Source organism: Drosophila bipectinata, chromosome XL (assembly GCF_030179905.1).
Source record: "Drosophila bipectinata strain 14024-0381.07 chromosome XL, DbipHiC1v2, whole genome shotgun sequence".
NCBI lineage: Eukaryota > Metazoa > Arthropoda > Insecta > Diptera > Drosophilidae > Drosophila > Drosophila bipectinata.
Genome location: NC_091734.1, coordinates 11,512,236 through 11,530,815, shown reverse-complemented (window position 1 = coordinate 11,530,815; position 18,580 = coordinate 11,512,236). Strand labels below are relative to the sequence as shown.

Here is an 18,580-nt window from a genome sequence, read left to right as displayed (position 1 = left end):
TAAATATGCACGGCGCCAGCCATCCTCTCAGCATCTCTTTGTTGTCTTACACTGAGAAACTAAGCTCTTGGCTTTATATTTTGATTGGCTCGACTTTAAGGATAATTCATAAAGCTGTCAACTAAAAGAATGACAGATTGTGAGTGAAACAGTGTTGACTAAAAAGCTTTTTATTAACTCTTAAACGGTGACTAGGGTTTAATTTCGCCGTCTATAATAAAAACACAGGATATTCTTCACAATTGTTATCAATTGTTATTTCAATGATTCAATTCTTAATTGTTTTGAATTGGAAAATATTGGCTAAAGTCTATAATATTTTTTTTACATTTTTTGTACGTCGAGGATCAAATCACTTCATACTTTACAACACTGTATGGTAACTATCAGCGACAAGACTACATTCTAGTTTTCTGGCTACCTTCTGGCTATACCTTTATTAATTTATGAACATGTAGTTCATAAAAGCCTTAGTTATTAATCTAATTTTTCTGAGTATATCCTAAGTAAATGTTGCAATTTGCCTTCAGCTGTCGTTGTGTCCGTATGTCCGCCAGTCCGTTTGTCTTTTTGTCGCTGGCGCAGTGTGCCTGCTTATTTGCCTAACTAAATGCAACTTGTGAGTTGTCAACACAATGCCAGTTACTTGATTCTCCTTCGGCAAGGTCCTTACAACTCCCTCAGCCTTCGCCCCTCGCCCTCGAGTGTCCTTGCGCCTTGAGCTTGCAGCCTGAAGCCTTGAGCCTTGGTGTTGATAACTAACTATTGTATTTGAATGCTGGTCAACTTGGAATCGGCTTAGACAAGCTTAACATGCGAATTGTGGTCCGCACCACTGGAGAGCTCTTAAACTTGATGGAGAGCAAGTCATATAGTATATCGCAGAGCGAGAGTTGGTCGGCTCGGGTCGGTCAGAGTGGGCAGAGTATGTATCCTGGCAATTGTCAATACGGATTGTGTCAATTTTCGGTGGCCCTGCATCTCGAATATTTGCCTGGTAGCCTGCCAGCCTGCCCGCCAAGCGGAGCCCGAGAAATTTGCCGGAAAGGTAAACGGGCACAAGGTAGTAGTCTTTCCAAGTCAAACATGTTGGCCTGACATCGAACCGAGTTACTATTTCTATTCCGGGATGTTGCCGTACCGTTCCGGGTGCCCATATCACCACCATTGGGTGCAAATTGTTGCCCGGCAAAATATTTGATTTCATTTCCAAACGCACCTGGCTGAGGCTGGGCCTCTTCTCCAATACTTGATGGCAGTACAGCTCTACAGTGAGAGAAATTCTTGTCTTCTTCAAACGCATCTATCAAACGATTTTCAGGAAGCTCATGTTCGAATTCGATCTCTGTTTAGTTTTTCTTCCTGTGCATAATAGAAAAGGTCCTGTTGGAGTCCAGGATTTCTCACATATCACGAGCACTCGCATTGTTGGCTCACAATTTCTTTGCCTTTGCCAGTGCCTGGGTGTATCGCTATTCCGTTCACACTCCCCAAAGTGGATTGGTGCAAGTACAAGGTGAAAGTAGATAGGGACAGTAAGGTCGGTGGTTTATGCTTTCGTGGGAGGGTGGGGTCTGTGTGTATCGGTTGGAGGTTGGGGGTGCAATGAGTACGAACTTTAAATTGCTTAGAAAAATCAATCTCGTAAAAGTTTTGAGCTGCAGCGGCACTTATGTGCACTCAACTACAGAAAGGCCAGACCGGGAGAAAGGGGCGAAAGTGGCGGAGAGTCAACGAGCCAGGAAAATGTGTGCAGGTGTTTTTTTCCGCCTTTTTTTTTACTATACTGCTGTTGCTGTTGTGTATGAGCTTTGTATGCTGCTTATTGAGGAACGTGTTCTGTTGCTGTTATTTTTTTGCTTGTCCTGTAAAGGATTGGGTGGCCGGGTCATATCCACAGCGATTGCTTTGTAGTGGACGCATCCATTTTGTTTTAGATTCGCTTACAATGCTGCACATGTAATGAAATCCCGGCAACTGTAATTTCTTACTGCCCTGCAGGGCTTCTTTCCACAAAAAGCTAAAAACCGAAAAAAGGCAAAAGCAATAGCTTAGCTATGGCTGTGTGCAATGTGCTGGGGACACAAATTGCTAACAAGATAAATGAATCATGCAGCATTGGAATCACGTTGAGCTTTCCGCTTTCAAATTGCGATTACTCACAGAAAGGACGAAAAGGATCGAAGGGGATATGGTCCTGGAGGGCAGAAGGGCAGGAGGGCAGTAGGGAGTACCCGGTTGCCCTAATCGATGGCGACAACAAGTCAAGCATGCCAGCCATCTAATGACAAATTTGACCGCGCTCCAACACAACTGTATCCTGTTCAGCGACAGGGAAAACCATCTTATATGTGGTATCCTTAAATAGGTATTTGTCAAATGTGCATAAAGTGGTTCGCAACAGAAACTATTAGTTGCTTGTCACAGAAAATCGCTTTTTTCAGTTGATTTCATTGTAAATTGGATAATAAGGTGACCAAATGTAGAACAGTCACAATCAGTGTGACCGATTCTGTTAAAATATCACTTAAGGTGACCACTGAAGCAATGTGTTTCAGTTTAAGTCTTAGTAACCTTTTCTGTTAAAATATTCATTAAGGTGGATATTGTGTTTTAAAAATAATAGTATGGCTGTTTCTCTTAAAGCATCCTGTATAATGTGACCAAATCTTTTTCAGTTAAAGTTAGAGTAACCGTTTCTGCTAAAAACTGAACTGTTTCTTTTCCGTCCCAAAAGTTTGAGCATATCTGCTAATATTTTCTTTAAATATTACTTTTTGTTAAAAAATATGATAGTTAGTCTAGCTGGTTATATTAAACCCTTAAAAACTCCTTTATTAACAGTACCTGGTAACACCTTGTCGACAAAACTCAACTTCTTCTTTTTAAAACCTAAAACCCACTACACAAAATGCAATAAAAAAATATTAATTTGTTAAGGACTTTACGACTCAGTTAATTTTCAGATTTAAGTATCTGTTTTTAATTTAAAATTTCAATTACTCTACTTTATTATTGCCCAAAAAAACACAAGGGCACAAGGGAAACAAAAGCATAACACTTGTAATGATAATAATCGTAACAATGACAATAATAATCATTGTCAGCAGACCCATCTTCATTAGCATTTCGAATGAGGAATGTAATTTACAAAAATACAGTGTATACAGAATACAGTACACTGTAAAGGACTAACTGAGGGTAGTCCTGGAATGAATTGCACAACTTACCGTAAGTTTTAATTGTGACGGCCTTCTCGAGGATCTCGGTATTTGCATAGGACGCGGTGCAGTAGTATTTTCCGCCCATTTCCACGGAGAGCGAGGTAATCATCAGGGCCAAACTTTCGCCGGGCAACGTTTCCGTGTACATTGGCGGCTGGTTGCGTCCCGTTCTGGATTTCCGGTAATGGCGATGCCAACAAAACAAAATGGCGGGAGTGGCAGCAGCAGCAGAAGCGAGAAACGGTAATAACGGTTGTATGTGCGTGTATTAGTAACGGTATATAATATGCATTTCAATTGTACGTGTCAGTATGTATGTATATATTTTTTGTTGTTGCCATAAATATTATTATTATTTTTTATTATTATTATGTTTATGTTTGTATGCTTATGATTATAAGAATTGCTTGTTGTTGTTAGTACATTTGCTTGCTTTTCCTTTCCCTATAAATATATATATTATTTTTTTTATCAACTTTTCTTTATCCCCTCATTTGCATGCCCTGCAAAAATGTGTTACGCATTTTTCTGCCCCATCCGCCATAAAAGTTCAGAGAGCTCGTTTACAAATATATTTCGCATTTCCAGCAAATTTGCCAGCAACTTCAATGAAAAATTCCTTTGGCTTTCGCAGTAAATCTGCGAAGAGAGTGCATGAGGTCACGCTGGTGGCGTTTTTTATTTTGGTATACCCCTTCTTTTTTATGGGGTTATATGGGTTACACAAGGATCTTGAAAAACTATTTTTTTTAAAATTATATTTGATAAACTTGTTATAAAGATTTATAATGATATTAAACTTAAAAAAAATATTCTCAAAGTTGGTAATACCTTAACCACTTTACCCACAAAAATATTCCCTAGAAAATTGGTTTTTCCTGGCAATAAAAAAGCTTTTATTGTAACCTTTCGGTTTGAGTTTTCGAAAGATTTAGAAAAACGCCAAAGCTTTTGTGATGAAAAAACCTATCCCCAAAATAAGTTATACCCTAAACCAAGTTTAATCAATAAAAAAATAGTAGAAAAAAATCCATTTTCCTGGCAATAAAAAACTTATTATTCACGCCCTTGCCTTTGTGTGTGAAAATCGCATAAGCCGAACAAATTATTTTGGCTACTGGCACGATTATGCGATTACTTTCGTTACCCATACCACCGAAATCCTCTTGTTCACACTTTTCCATCCAAAACTGTTTTGTTGGACGTACTAATTAATTAAAAAAGTTTCTCCTGGCGCAGAAATTGAATATGCGCGGTTGTTTTTGGGTTATTATTACGACTTTGCTGAGCAGGAACTAAAATAAAAAAAAATTTAAAAACAACAAAGACAAATACAAGCGATAGAAAAAAAAATAAAACAATATTAGAACAAAGCCAATAACTGAATAAAGATGAAGATGAGCTTGTTTTTGTTGAGAGGATGAGGGGGTTCTTGATTGAAATATTTTTCAAAAGCTATAAAGTCAATGGAGCACTGGGAAAAAAATTCTATAGCTATTTCTTAAAACAAGAGACATGAAGATGATGAGATGAGTCCTTCTGAAGCATTTTTTTCTCATTCTATATTATTTTTCTAGATGCAGTTCGTTCCGTTTTGAATGTGAAACACTTTCTTTTTTTTCTTTTATTTTTTATCTTTTGTTTTTACGACTGTAATTGGTTTTGTGTGTATGTGACTGTGTCCCTAGGTTTGTTTGCATTTGCAGGCACAACCTGCGTTCGATTTGCGATTCGCAATTGTTTGGCAAAAATGCAAAAAGACTCACACACACACATAAAAAAAAACGAAGGAGAAAACGGAAAAAAGAGAGGTCCTTGTTTGCCTTGCCACACACAAACATTCACACACACATATGCAAACGCATATATAGAAAATGGAGGAAAAAGCGTCATTGCTGCGCCCAAAATTATGCTAACAAAAGTTGTCGACGCAGAATAAAAAATAAAAAAAGTGGAAATTCTACAGTTCTTGGTTGGGAAAAACCGCAGCGGGATTGAAAATCCCCGTAGTGCCAAGGGGGCTTCGAGGGGGTTCTGAAGTGAGATGGCAGCGAAGACATTGTGCAAAAAATTTCGCTGCATATTTGCGTTGGATTTTTAATATAGCATCAAACACAAACACACATTGCAAAAAAAAAATAGTGGAAAAAATAATAAAAAAAATAGAACCTTTACGCATACATACGTAAAAATCAAATTTTTCTTTCTCTTCTATTTTTTTTTATTTATTTTTGCATTTGATTGTCTCATGGGAACGAAACGCCCATCTCATCGGTTGAGGGTGTGGCGCCTTGGGGTCGCTACCATCGCTATTTCGACTTTTTTTTATTGCATTTCTTTTTCTTTTGTTATTGTTGTTGTTGTTGCTGCCATTTTCGCTGTTATTGAATGTCGCGGGGCCACAAGGGGTTAAGCAGACAGCTTAGACGGTTTTACTTGTTTTTCCGACCAGCTCTGAAGTCACTTTTTATTGTCGAGTTTTCACGGGTTTTTCTTAAATGGTTGTTGATCACTTTCTTAAAATTGAACATTTTTCGTATGGGATGTCTAAATTTTAGCTATTCTTTTGCCTTAAATCAGTCATCTTTCATCGGCAATTAATATTCCACTCTAAAATTAGTATCTTAAACTATTTTTCGATCGATTTTCTTTAAATTTGCATCAAAAATGAAATATATTTGGGACAAATTATTTGGGAGGTCCCAATGTAGAAATTTTTAATATAACCAAGAATACTATATCTTCCGACTGTTGACCCTCCCTATAAAAATGGAAAGCCCATCTAGAGGTTTCGAGCCTCAAAAATTCAAGCAATGACCGCCCGCAGAACTATGCCGAACTTAATCGTTTTAATTAACTTCGGGTCGAGTTTAAACGGGGCACTATGAAAGCTGCTCCTGCCCCCACAATTTTCGGGGTCTAAAATAGAACGTATAATGGGCCTGGTAGTCGGTTGGGTTTTTGGCAGCTTAATTACATTTCGCGCCTGCAAATATGCAATGCAGGGCTGCAAAAATGCGATGCGTGGGAGTGGGCGTCGCAAATGGGCGTGGCACTGGACCGACTACGCCCCCTTCGCCCGCCCCCGGAACAACAAAGAAGAAGAGCCCACAACAGAAGCCAAACCAAAACGGAAGCGAAGCGAACCAGAAACCAAAAACCTAAAAACCAAAGTGAGTCAAACACAAAACAATCAGCAGTAGGCAGAAAAGCCAGGAGCCAGGAGGAAAATTCGACTGGAAAAGTGAGGGAAATGGACATATTAAGGACGAAGGATGTGCGGGGCGGGGCAGGGTTGCCAGTCCGACCTTTCAAATGAGAAATTGCATTTGCTTGTGCGTGAGCAGAATTGAAAGGCAGCCAAGCCAGGGTTGCCAAAGTCATAATTAAAGCAGAATTTTGTTTGTGGTAGAATGGAGTCAAGGAAAATAAATATCTTAGTAAGGAAATATTATAAAATAACATAAATATACATATAGCAAAAAAGTACCCTAAATACGCAAAATGCAACCCTAAGTGCTAGGGTTCTTGCCATGGAAAACTAAGTTTATGGAAGTTGAAAATTAAAATCCATTCTTTTTATTTAATTTTATAATTAAACAAAAAAATTAAGATGGGATATACTCCAAAAATACCCTGAAATACGACAAATATATGTGGGGGAAGTCCCTAAAAAAAAAATGTGAATTTTTATGGGAAGGGAATAAAAAGGGAAGCCAAAAACACAATCTTCCACTCTCATAAGTTTGAAGAGGAAACGAGTTTAATTGGTACGCAATGGTATCCCGCCCACTTCAGCCCTTTTTTGGGAGGGGGGGGGGGGGGGGGGGGGTGGTCAGAGGGTCATGGGTTAAATGCCGGGTCAGGTGTGAAGCCTGCAGCTTGGCCACGCCTCTTTCTTTATTCTTTTCACTCAAGAGAGGGGGGGGGGGGGGGGGGGGGGGGCTGGGTCATATTCCTCTTCCAGGCAAATTAATTAACACGATTTCGCTTTTCACACGCAGGCACTCTACTGCACTCACACACACACAACAACAACAACAAAAAAACCTAGAGTCGAGATTTCGATCTGAATATCTGACTTAAAAATTCCCATTCGAATTTTCCTTTTCACATTCCCAGCCAGTATTTTCTTTCATTTCATTTTCCTATCTGCTGTCAAGTACGTAAAAGGCCAAAAACCTCTCAGAAAAAAATTTTATTTTATAGCAGAAAAAAATAATATATATTTTTTATTAAAAAAAATTATGAAAAAGCTTGATAAAGTCTGAGAAAATGCTTAGCCCTCGGTATGAATGGTGTGTTAGTACAACAACTAAGAAGGATAATTGCATGAGCTCGTGTGTGAGTATGAGTGCTGGTGTGTGGTTGTGTGTGTGTTTGTGTGTGAAAATGGAAAATGCCAAAATGCTACTCATAATCGAGAAGGGGAAGGGGAGGCCTGGACAAAATGCATTTGCTTTTCAATACAGCGCGATGAGTTAAACAACAAACAAGAAACAAACCAAACAATTAATCATGCCAAATAAACGACAATAAATGGGCAAGGTAACAGGATAGCTACACAACTAAAAAAAAAAACGTGTTAAAGACCATCATATAATTTATAGAATTTCATTTAAGACAGGTCTTTGAAATGTATTTAGGAATCTAATCAGAGTTATAAGCTGCAGTTATCGTCAGAGTTGTTTTCAATCTCAAGTCATCGTCTAAAGTCGCAAATGTATCGTTATAGAGTCAAAATAATGATGATGTTTCTTTGGTTTTTTTGTTGCGGTTAAATTACTGGGTTACAGTTTACTCTTGCACTTGCTGTTACTGTTTGTTTTTACGGGGTTTTTACTGTAGATAGGTATTATATTCTTGCTGTAAAGCTGATCTTCGGCACTTACAGTTTCTTTCTATTGCCCTTGGAATCATACAGTGGATCGTAATTGGCCCTACAATACGATATTCGATATAAAAAGTAGGTAAGTGTGTTGTTTTTTTGTGTATTTATTTATTCGAGTGGGTGGATTGTGTATTGTTGTGTTTGTGTTTTGTGTTCCATGTTCCAGGTGTATAGTTTCGTGTGGTTTTTGTTTTGACAAAATTCCATTATAAACATATATTATAGGACACCCATAACCAGAGTTTAATTATCGAGAGGCTTAATAGTTTTTGAGACTTACGGTTTTGGTAAGATGGTGTTGTTAAGATTATCCTTCCATTGCAAATCGGCCACCAAGGCAGCTTCCGGTACTCGAGGACGACAGGTCAGGATCAGGGGCTTGCCAACGGGCTTACGTTGCACTTCCTGTGTGGGATAGATTTCCAGCATGGGCTTCTCTTCCGCTGTGATTAGATCTAAAAAATAGATTTAAAATAAAATTATTAGTTAGATTGGAATTAAAAAAAAAAGAGTGTAAGTAAGTATTATTTTATTTTATTTAAAATAGGCAATACTTATCATAAACCTAAAGATTTTAACAAAATTCTTTTAAGTTTATGCTCTCCAACTCCCGCTTTCTTCTTTTGAACTTGAAAAATTATAGAGATTTAAAATCTCTTATCGCAACGTCCAAAAGTAGGCAATTTCTTTAGGAACCCTTCAAAATTGCTTGATCTTTGTAGAATTTAAAGGATTCAAACCAAATTACTGGCAATTATATATATTTTTTCCTTAACGCTTTAGTCATCGGTCTTTGTTTTCATTTTATCTGCTCTTTTTCCGAGTGACTCATTTGCACAGGCGAGTAAATTTAAATTAATTTTAATTGCCTTTGCCGCGGACACACACAAAGGCAAACGAGAGAGTATGGTGGGGGGTGTAGGGTTGTGCCCAGCTGGGAACCTTTGTAATTTTCGCCTCCGCTCATTATGCACACAAATTTCAATGTGTGTGTGTGGGTGTGTGTGTGTGTGTCTCAATTAAATGAAATTATTCCAGCGAAATTCCAAGAGAAATTCAATCGAAATTCGTAGATACAATTTTGTCGTGAATATGTAATCGAAATTAGTCGAGCGGACTTGCAATGTGCAAGTTCCTTTCATTAAGAATTTAATACAAATATTTCGCACATTTCTCAAAACGAATATTAAATTGACAATTTTAAAGAGTTTGCAGTAAAATTTTGGATTGTTGGTTATGGTTTCTACAAAGAATTGAATTTTGAGGTTTTTATTGATAAAATGAAGTGAGGTGAACTGTCACTGAAAAACCTTTATAAGAGTTTGCTGATTGGATTAATAAAATTATACAGTAAATCTCTTCAATTTTAACTCTTAACTTCTTCGACTTTTTTACAAGTTTATAAAAAAGTCTTTCATAGTAAGTAATAAAGCTATTTATATGAAGTTAAACCTTTGATTGAAATTTTGTTTCGATTAGTTATGTATATGATTTATTATCGATGCATTTCCTTCAAAAGCATTTAGCTAAGAATTTATTCAAAGCTTTCGAAAGATTCATTATAAGATGAAAGTCAGTTTAAATTAAAATTTTGTATTATTATTTATTTTTCGATTATTATAGATATAATTTCACTAAAGGCAACTCTGATAATACATTTTTCGAGCTTTTAAAGAAGTTTTTTCATAAAAATCTTTGAATTATTATTTTTTGTTTAGCTTTCTATACAAATAAAATTTTATAGATTCGACTTTAGTTGCTATCCCTTCATTTGTTAGTATTTTCCTATATGTATTAAGTATATTTCTGCCTAGAGTATATTATTTTCTATTATTTTGTAACCCTGGAGACGGTGGGGCTCCTTTCAAAACTTACTCCTTGGCTAAAGCTAAAGCTAAAAGTTGGCCATTGTTCATCTGGCTAATTACCGACAATTAAACGCTCATGAAACCCTTTGTTATGAGTTCATGGAAAAAGTGGCCAGAAGTGAGAAATAAGAGAGAGCAAAATGCCACTTTTAAGTTTTTAGCATTTCTTCCCCTCTAACCCCCACTAACCTCCCCGTTCTCATTACAATTAAAAGGCTTTCTTTCTAGACATTTTCTTTGACATTTTATTGGGGCTGTTGCAACAGTTGACTTGACTCGGATAATAGGGAGGAAGTCTTGGCAGGTCCTTTTCGGTCTCCTGTCTGCTTAATGGCCAATGTCCGCACATTTGTTTAAGGACTTTATGTGGTCAGCATTTGGCGGAAGATTAAAGTGGTTTTAAGGATGTTGGCTTAAAGGTTTGGCCACCACCCCCTTGACAGCGGCAGCTGTGATCAGTTTTTTTTTTGGGTCTGTATGTGTGTGTGGGAAGGATGTCTTTGTGTGTCCTTTTTTTTTGTCAGCTGCAAGTGCCGCACACAGTCGAGTGCATAAATAATTTAATGTAAACGAAGCCGCGCACATGGGTGGCTACTTTTTTTTTTTGTGTCTGTCAGTGGGTAGGTGGCATGCAACAGAGTGCATTAAACTGGCCTCCTCCCCCTACCCCGCCCCCTACCTCAGCATCCGTCCTAAGCCCCCCTCTTTTGGAGCCCATCTCCGGTTGCATCTGCAACTCTGGCAAAATTAAATATGAGAAATTTATGCGACGTTGCCTTTTTGCATTGCAATTAATGCAAGGCAACAAAATGGCGCCACAAACTATACCACCACCACCAACAACAACAACAAAAAACTATAAAAAATATATACAAAAATAATACAAAGAAAAAGAAAAGCTTTCCTCCAACGGCAAATACAAATAATAATGAAAAGTTTCAAGGGGGCTCTTCAATAAAAACTCTTGAAAGAAGAGAAATATTAAATGCTCTTTTAAATCGTAATTAATCGATAAAGTTTAAAAAAAATAAATATGTATTGATTTTTAATCTATTTTCTTTTTTTGTTTTGTGTAATATGCCATTTTGTTGTCTTTTGATTATTTTCATTCGTTTTAATTCACTAATTAATCGGTAATTGCTTAATGGTTTAAATTGCTAATTTTTAATTTGTTATTTTCAGCTCATTGGCTATTGATAGTTTTTTTTGTGAAATTAAAAAAAAAATTTATCTAGGTTATTGTTTTTTTTCGTATTTCATTTAATTGATGGTCTCGGTTGTCCATTTTTTTCGAAAGAGCATTCACAGTTGGCTTTCCCTGGGGGACTGGTTTTATGCTTAATTTATATTTATTTTATTTTAAATGCATGCTGCATAAATAAAGGCGCCAACACCAGGACACACACAGAAGCCCTCACACACACACACTTACACATATGAGCACATTATCTTTCTACCTCTTTGAGCCCACGATTTTCCCCTTTTCCCCCCGCATTTTCCCCAAGTGTCTTTCTGGTTTTTTTTGCCTTTCCGGCGCCGCATAAATAAACAAGCGGTTAAGAATTATCGCGAGGCTCCCGGGAACAGAACAAAAAATATATAAAAAAAAAAAAATATATATATATATATATATATATGTAGTATGTATGAGGGGTTGTATAGAGGATGTGGGTGTGATGGCCAGCGGGCAGTGGCTCTCCTTGCGGAATGGCGCGCAATTAATTCATTGCACCAGGCCAGAAAATATTGTTGAAAAACAATTAAAAACTGAACATTAAAATGGGCAAACGGGCAAATTAACAAATGCACGCACAATTGTGGAGAAATACGAACATTTTACTACATATCCTTTTTAAAGGCATGGATTGGCAGAAATAAAGGCAACAGGTTGCAAAATATATATATTTATTTAAGGATTATCTTTATTTATTGTTGACTAAGAAGACTAATCTTTTCTTATAACTATTATACATCTTCACAACACAATTCAGCTAAATCGGTTGATTTCTTAAAGATATACTCTTAAAAGTTGAATAAATAAGGTATTCTATTAAAATGAAAAAAGGATCAAGTTTATAAACCTTTTTAATAAAATGGATGATTATTGGAGATAAATGTTTTTGAAAATAGAATTGGAAAAGGAAGAGTATCGGATATCATATAGTTTGCAATTTCTTAATTTCTCTTGTAAGAAATATATTAACTTTAAGTTTCAAAACCTGAATGCAATTTTTCGGTGGAAAATTTTATAATTTTTGTTATTATTCCTTTAGTTTTGGTTGCTTCCTTCTTGTTTTTTTTTGTTTTGTTGATTTTTTTATTGCTCTCGGCCGCACAAAAGTTAAAATTAATATTTGTTTGCTTGAAAGTTTTTGGCGCTTTTTCGGCCAGAGCCAGAAAATGTTGATTTATGTAATCCTCCCACCGAAACCTACCCGTCCGAAAGTTAGTTTTTGAATTATAGCAGCAAAAATAGTGTTTGGCCATCTCGTTTCCACTTCTGGCAAATATGTTCCCCCTCCTGCCAGGATACCCTTCTCTTAATTTTTTCCTCCTATGGCCACTGAACGCTTCACCTTCTGCCAGAGGCGTGCTCAAGTGGGCGTGGCTAAAAATAGGCATTATCCGCAAATCGAGAGCAGCCTAAATTTACATAAACCCACTCAGAGCCTCAGAAAGCAGCAAGATCAAAGGTATCGAACGCTACCCAAGGCTGATTCGGGGCTGTAAGTCGGTTAACGGGTTATATATATATATAGACTAAGTGGTCAAAGGATAACAAGGATGTGGGATGTGTATTTTTACTTTTCGGTTTTATACGGTTTAGGACATTGTTTTCGAAGAGAAAGGTGGAACATAAAAATCAATTAAAAAGAAGGGGATTTCAAAATATTAAAACATTTAAGATAATATTTAAAGAATTTCATAATTAAAATAGTAGACAATTTAAAAGAAAATATAATAGAAATATATTTAAGTATCTAAAAATTGTATCTAATAAATAAATCTTTAATAGAGCTATATTTCGCAGTATTATAGACTTTAAATATTATTTCATAATAGTGGCTTAATAAAAATTTAAGGAAAATGTATATACAAATTTAATATCTACAAACTTTAATTGTATCAATATTATTCTTTAAATATTTTTTTTTCACATATTTTTTTATTGTTAATTACCCTAAAAGCACTGTATTTCTGTTGCTTTTTTTGGGCCATTCAAGGACGAATTTATTTGCACAATAAACATTAAAGGGCGCTATAGCCTTCCACACGGCCAACCTGCCACCCACCACTAACCACCCACTAGTCCTCCCTCCTTCGTTACTGCCCCCTCTCCTCTGGTTGACTGCAAACATGTTTGGCATATTTGATGGCATTTCCTTTAGGCATGCATGCGTGCCACCAAACGATTGCAGACATCCTCAAACCATGCCACGCCTTCTCTGGGGGGCAGAACGCCCATGGTACGCCCTCCCCTTTCTGTTTTTTTTTTTTTGTCAGCCCCCTTGTGTGTTTTATTTGCACTCGTTATAATATTTCCACGTTATGTTTTCCTTGCCCTGCCCTGTCACATCAATTTCTTTATTTTTTAGTTCGTTCTTCGCTGTGGCGTCAGACATGTTGCATACTTTTGTGCTCTGGCGACAGGGTCCTTGAACAAGGACCCACTCCTCCGTCGCCCCTTTACCTCTGCGGGATGCGCTTGTAGATTTTTTTTTTTCGGCATGTATGCCTTTTGAATTTTTAAATAGGCCACGAGGGAGGCCAAAAAGAAAGTCAGCGGCATTGACAGTTGTGCTTCGGTTTTGATACCCCTTGGTAGGATATTTATAGAGGGTATATGGGCTGAGTAGTTGCTTTGGTTTTCTTAGAGATTTATTTACTAGGGAAGTTTGGTTTAAAAAATGTTCAGAAAGGAAACCTAGGTAGAGATTGGTATGATTTGGAGGTACTGAAGGTTTTTTAATAGGCTCTATAAGAAAGATTTATAGTTATATATATTTTAACCTTTAACCAGTTAATTAGTAAATATTTGTTTTCCCTGTTTGGGGCTTTTTATTTAAAAAAAATCATGAAAAATTAGAGCTATATAGAGGTTGGTATGGTTTAGAGGTCTTTGATTTAAAATAGATGCTTATTTTGAATATTAAGTTCATTTAATTATTTTTTTTGTTAACATAGTTAGGGTTATTATAGTTCTCCCCTCTCTATTTAATCCACCCCTTATTTTAATAAGTATTCCCACAGTCGCATCACTGTCCTTTCCCCAAAAAAAACGTTTGGTTTGATGCCTTCTTTTCGGTTTTTGTGATTTGACTTGAAATCTTTTTGTGTGCACTCCAAGTCTGGCTCAAGTGGGGCTTTGACGAGCATGGGGCGCCTGAATGGGGCGGCATGGCACGCCCTGGGAGGGGCATTTTACGATTGTCGCCGTCTGTGTCTGTACGGTAATTGCTGCCATTTGCACGCTTCAGATTCAGACGATATTTACATACCGCCCATTCATACACATAGGGAATGACTTAAGCCCCCCACTAGAACACTAGAAATGTGGGTCTATTTAGTAAGTCAGACAACCGGGGCCCTTCAAGTCAAGTATTGCAACCCACTCGTCTTTATAAATATATATACTTGCCTATAATAGGGATATTAAATAGCAATTTAGTTGTTTACCAAAAGGATACAAAGGTTGGGATACCAAGGATTTTTAAAGCACACTTTTCAGCTTCTCAGGAACTTAAAGCATACTAATCACCATCCCACACTTAAAAGTCTAAACGAATACAATGAAATTCATACATTTATTTGACCTTCGAATGGGTGGTCTGGGTTGCTTTTGTGGGTTATAATAATGATCATGATCATCGCCGGCAGTGTCATTATCGCCATCATCATCATCAGCATGATCATCTCATTTAAAATTGGCTGACTGGCTGGTTGGGGGAACAATTTATATTGTTGTCTAATTGGCACAAAATGTTTGCGTTTTTTGTTCATTTCGCTTTCGGGTTATGCACTTGAAAAAAGTCAGCGACCCAGAAACCCAGTAACGAGTAACGTCTTACCCTTTCCGACGCCCCCCTTCTCAAGTCAATTGGCAGCCAATGGTTTATACAAATGAGGTCATTATGGTGCAAGTGGCAAGTGTAGTACAGTGGCAAGTGCAGCATCAAAGTGGCGACAAAGTTTTTATCTCTTTTGTTACCCCCATATTCCCGATTCCCGATTTTCTTGGATTTCAGTTTGGAGAGGAACTATAAAAATGCCAAATGAAAAGTTGATGAGCATTCAACAAGAAAAGCTGCAACTAGTGAGTTAATAAACTGCAAATCAGTGAAAAAAATCTTTAAAAAAATATAAAACTTAAAAATAATGAATCTTTCTTAAGCTTTCTTGAGTCTAAAAAAGGAAATCTTCTCTTATTTTCTTCTTATTTTTTCAAGTGGAATTCGGATTGCAACTGGCATTGCAATTGCCGCAAACTGTTGAACAACTCGAGTGGCAAACTGCTAAGTGAGTACTTGGCACTTGGATGCACACGCTCTCCCGAAACTCCAAGGATAATGTTCAGGAGTCTAAAGGAGTTCCACTCAGTGCCATCGAAATGAGGCACGTAGTTCTTGCCAGCTTAAAACATGGCACAGATTTACGATTAAGCTTTTGTAATTAAATGACTTTACAGATGGCTAATAAAATCTTTTTCAGTAACTTTAAACCTTGGCCTATTTTTTAATATTAAAACCTTTACATCCTTACCATCCATTAGTATCAATATGGATTTTGTTTTCACCTTTGCAGGATTATTTTTGATTTTTGGGTAACTCTTTTAAAAGCGGCTTGAAATCCTTGACAACATGGAAACGGTTAACCACTTGCTCTTAACCCCCCTGGGTTTTTGTTTTTTTGGAAGAACCTCCCCATGGGCATCCCTAATCCCAGAGATTCTGAAGAAAAAACTCTTAGGCTTACTTATGTCAGGGAATTTCTTGCCATTTTTTTTGTTTAACTGCTAAACCCCCTCCCTGGTTTCCTTTAACCAGGCTGACTTTTGGGTTTGTTTAAAGTTTCTAGAAAATAAGAAAAAAAATATAAAAGGCTAGGGAGGGGGAGGAGTGGGTATAGAACAGTACAACCAAGAAAAGAAAAATAAATAAAAGCCAACAAAACTTTTGGGAAGCATTTTTTGAAGAAAGCGAAGAGTTGAACGAAAAAAAAAAAGAAAGAGTGGAAGAGTTGTAACTTTTGGCTTGCAGGCGGTGCCTTAAACTTACTAGCCAGGGTGAATGTTGTAGGCCTTGAGGGGACATGAGGGGCGGGGGTGGAGCACTTTGCGAAACATTTTATGGGCCAGGACATGCGGAGGATGCCAAGGATGGGCGGGCACAGGGACAACATGCGCCTCTCGCCCAAAAAACTAACTGCTTACTTAACAAGACATATTCAAGCACTTAAAAGCAAAATAAAACGCCACCAAAGTCCAACAAAAAATGTCAAAAACTAGCAAGAAAATAATTTTCAAGACTGAAATTCTAAAAAAAAATATAAGATATAGGAGGGGGAAATGGTTCAGAGTAATGACACCTTTGACAGATAAGACCATATTCCCAAAAAATGGGGTTAACGTAGGGGATCTTAACTGGAAACTGGATATAGTTCATACGGGATATAATTTATTAACAAGACTCAAATTAATTATGTTAATAAATATATAGGCTCATTACCAAAGATTATGCTATAGATTATAATCTTTATATAATAGATTAATAAGATCTTTAATATGTAACATTTTATAGAAAATATTGCTGATTTTTGATAAAACATTGCTGAATTAAATTCTATAAAATTAATATTATTATAAATCTAAAATTATCCCATATTCTGCCTCTAAAAATATAAATTTTTTTTAAAGTGTATAGCTAGCTGACGAGGTGCAAGTTAAGGAAAACTAAAGAAAACAGTGAAAGCATATTCTTCGCTTTTTCTTTCAGAGGTCACACACATTGCGTGGTTGCGTTTTTTCTTCGTTCCTCGTCCTTTTTGGAATTTTTTGTTCCTGTTTTTTTCTTTTTTGTCTTCATCCTGGTCGGAACTTTATCAGCCAAGTTTACTTAATACGCAAAGTAAGTTAAAAGCAAGCGGCGATGACGGCCAAAAGTTTTACGCGCATAATAAGCTCAACTTCTATATGCAATTCCTTAAACTTTTTTTTTCGTATTTTCGCGTATTTTTTGTATTTTCTATTGCCAACTTTCAGTTTCGAGCTTAATCCTCAATATCCAAGAATTGCTCTTTTTTTTACAGTCAATTTTTTGAAACTTCGTTTTAATATTAAACGTTTTGTCCACCGCAGTGCAAATTTTTCGTCCTTTCTTTATTTATTTTTTTTTTGTGTTCAGAATTTTTGTGTTTTTCTCATACTTTCTAGGTATTTTTTACGTGATACCTGATTCATTCTGGGTTGTGATTGAAAAACTTTCGGGCAGCTTGGCGCGAAAAGTCACGACTTTGATATTTTCATAATAGATTGTTTGGGGAGTTGGGGAGCTATTTTTGACACTCTTATGGCAAATTTTTCACTTGCTTTTCTTTTGATTCTTTTGACGGAGTTGTAATAATTTTATGGTTAAATTGGACAAGTTTTGTTGAAGATGGAATATTAATTAATAGTATTTTTAAGCTTGGAATATATCGTATACTATCGTATAATCAGACGTACCGGGTATCATTTCTATTAATTCTTTTAATAAAATTGTAACAATATTATGGTTAAAAAAGACAAGTTTATTTTGGTATTTTGATATATTAAATATTATTAAATTAATATTTTTGAAAATGAAGAATTCAAAAGAAGTATCGTGTATCATATAGCCAACAAAAATGTATCCTTTTTCCAAATAAACCCCATTCGAATAAGCTGCAAATGAACAATTAAAGTTCAATTTGATGAGCTACTGACCAATGATTATCGATGGCCCTTGACCGAAAGCGAATATCTTCTCGTTTTCTCTGTGGCTTTCTCTCGATTTCTCGCTATTTCTCTGTGGCGCCGCTTAAAAGTTCAATTGCATAAATTAACCAAAAGCAGACACATCTATAGCGTATATATTCCACATTCCACATTCTGCCAGAACCACAGAATTTTGCCCCAAACCCCCGATGGTTCTCATTCAGCATTATTGATGCATTCAATGACAATTCGCGGGGGCATGGATGTTTGGGGTATAGTGGGGCTAGTGTTTGTTTGTTGGATGGGGTTTGGGGTTGGGGTTGGGGCGGTTTGCCAGTGAACTCATTAAAATGCCATTTAATTAATCATTGCAGTAGCGGCAACGACGGCAGCGACGAAGCCAACCAAATGCTATAATTCAGCACTTGCCTCTAATTGTTATTGGGGCTCCCGAGGGTAGGGTGTGGGGTGTAGATGGTGTGTTATGGGGCGGTGTGGGAGGAGGAGGATGCATTGTGAAGCCCCCCGGATTGATTCATTCTCGGGCTCTGTCCACTCATTAAACATCGCCAAGTGCAGCTGCAACCCCATCCTCATCTTCATCATGCCCCATCATTACCATCCATCAACGCGGCATATCATCATC

At 36.8% G+C, this 18,580-nt stretch overlaps 1 protein-coding gene across 4 annotated transcripts in view; it reads right to left on the bottom strand.

The window, feature by feature from the left end:
• The window catches only part of Fas2 (fasciclin 2), a 72,898-nt gene that overhangs the window by 15,017 nt on the left and 39,301 nt on the right, over nucleotides 1-18,580 (bottom strand). For 2 of the 4 annotated variants that reach the window (XM_017232970.3, XM_070282686.1), the window contains exons 3-5: nucleotides 8,396-8,570; nucleotides 8,117-8,164; nucleotides 3,231-3,394 (exon numbers count right to left, since the gene is read on the bottom strand). In XM_017232970.3, coding sequence (XP_017088459.2) covers nucleotides 3,231-3,394; nucleotides 8,117-8,164; nucleotides 8,396-8,570 — 387 coding nt within the window. The remainder of the gene's footprint in view (nucleotides 1-3,230; nucleotides 3,395-8,116; nucleotides 8,165-8,395; nucleotides 8,571-18,580) is intronic. The other 2 variants (XM_070282684.1, XM_070282685.1) reach the window with 1 other exon arrangement.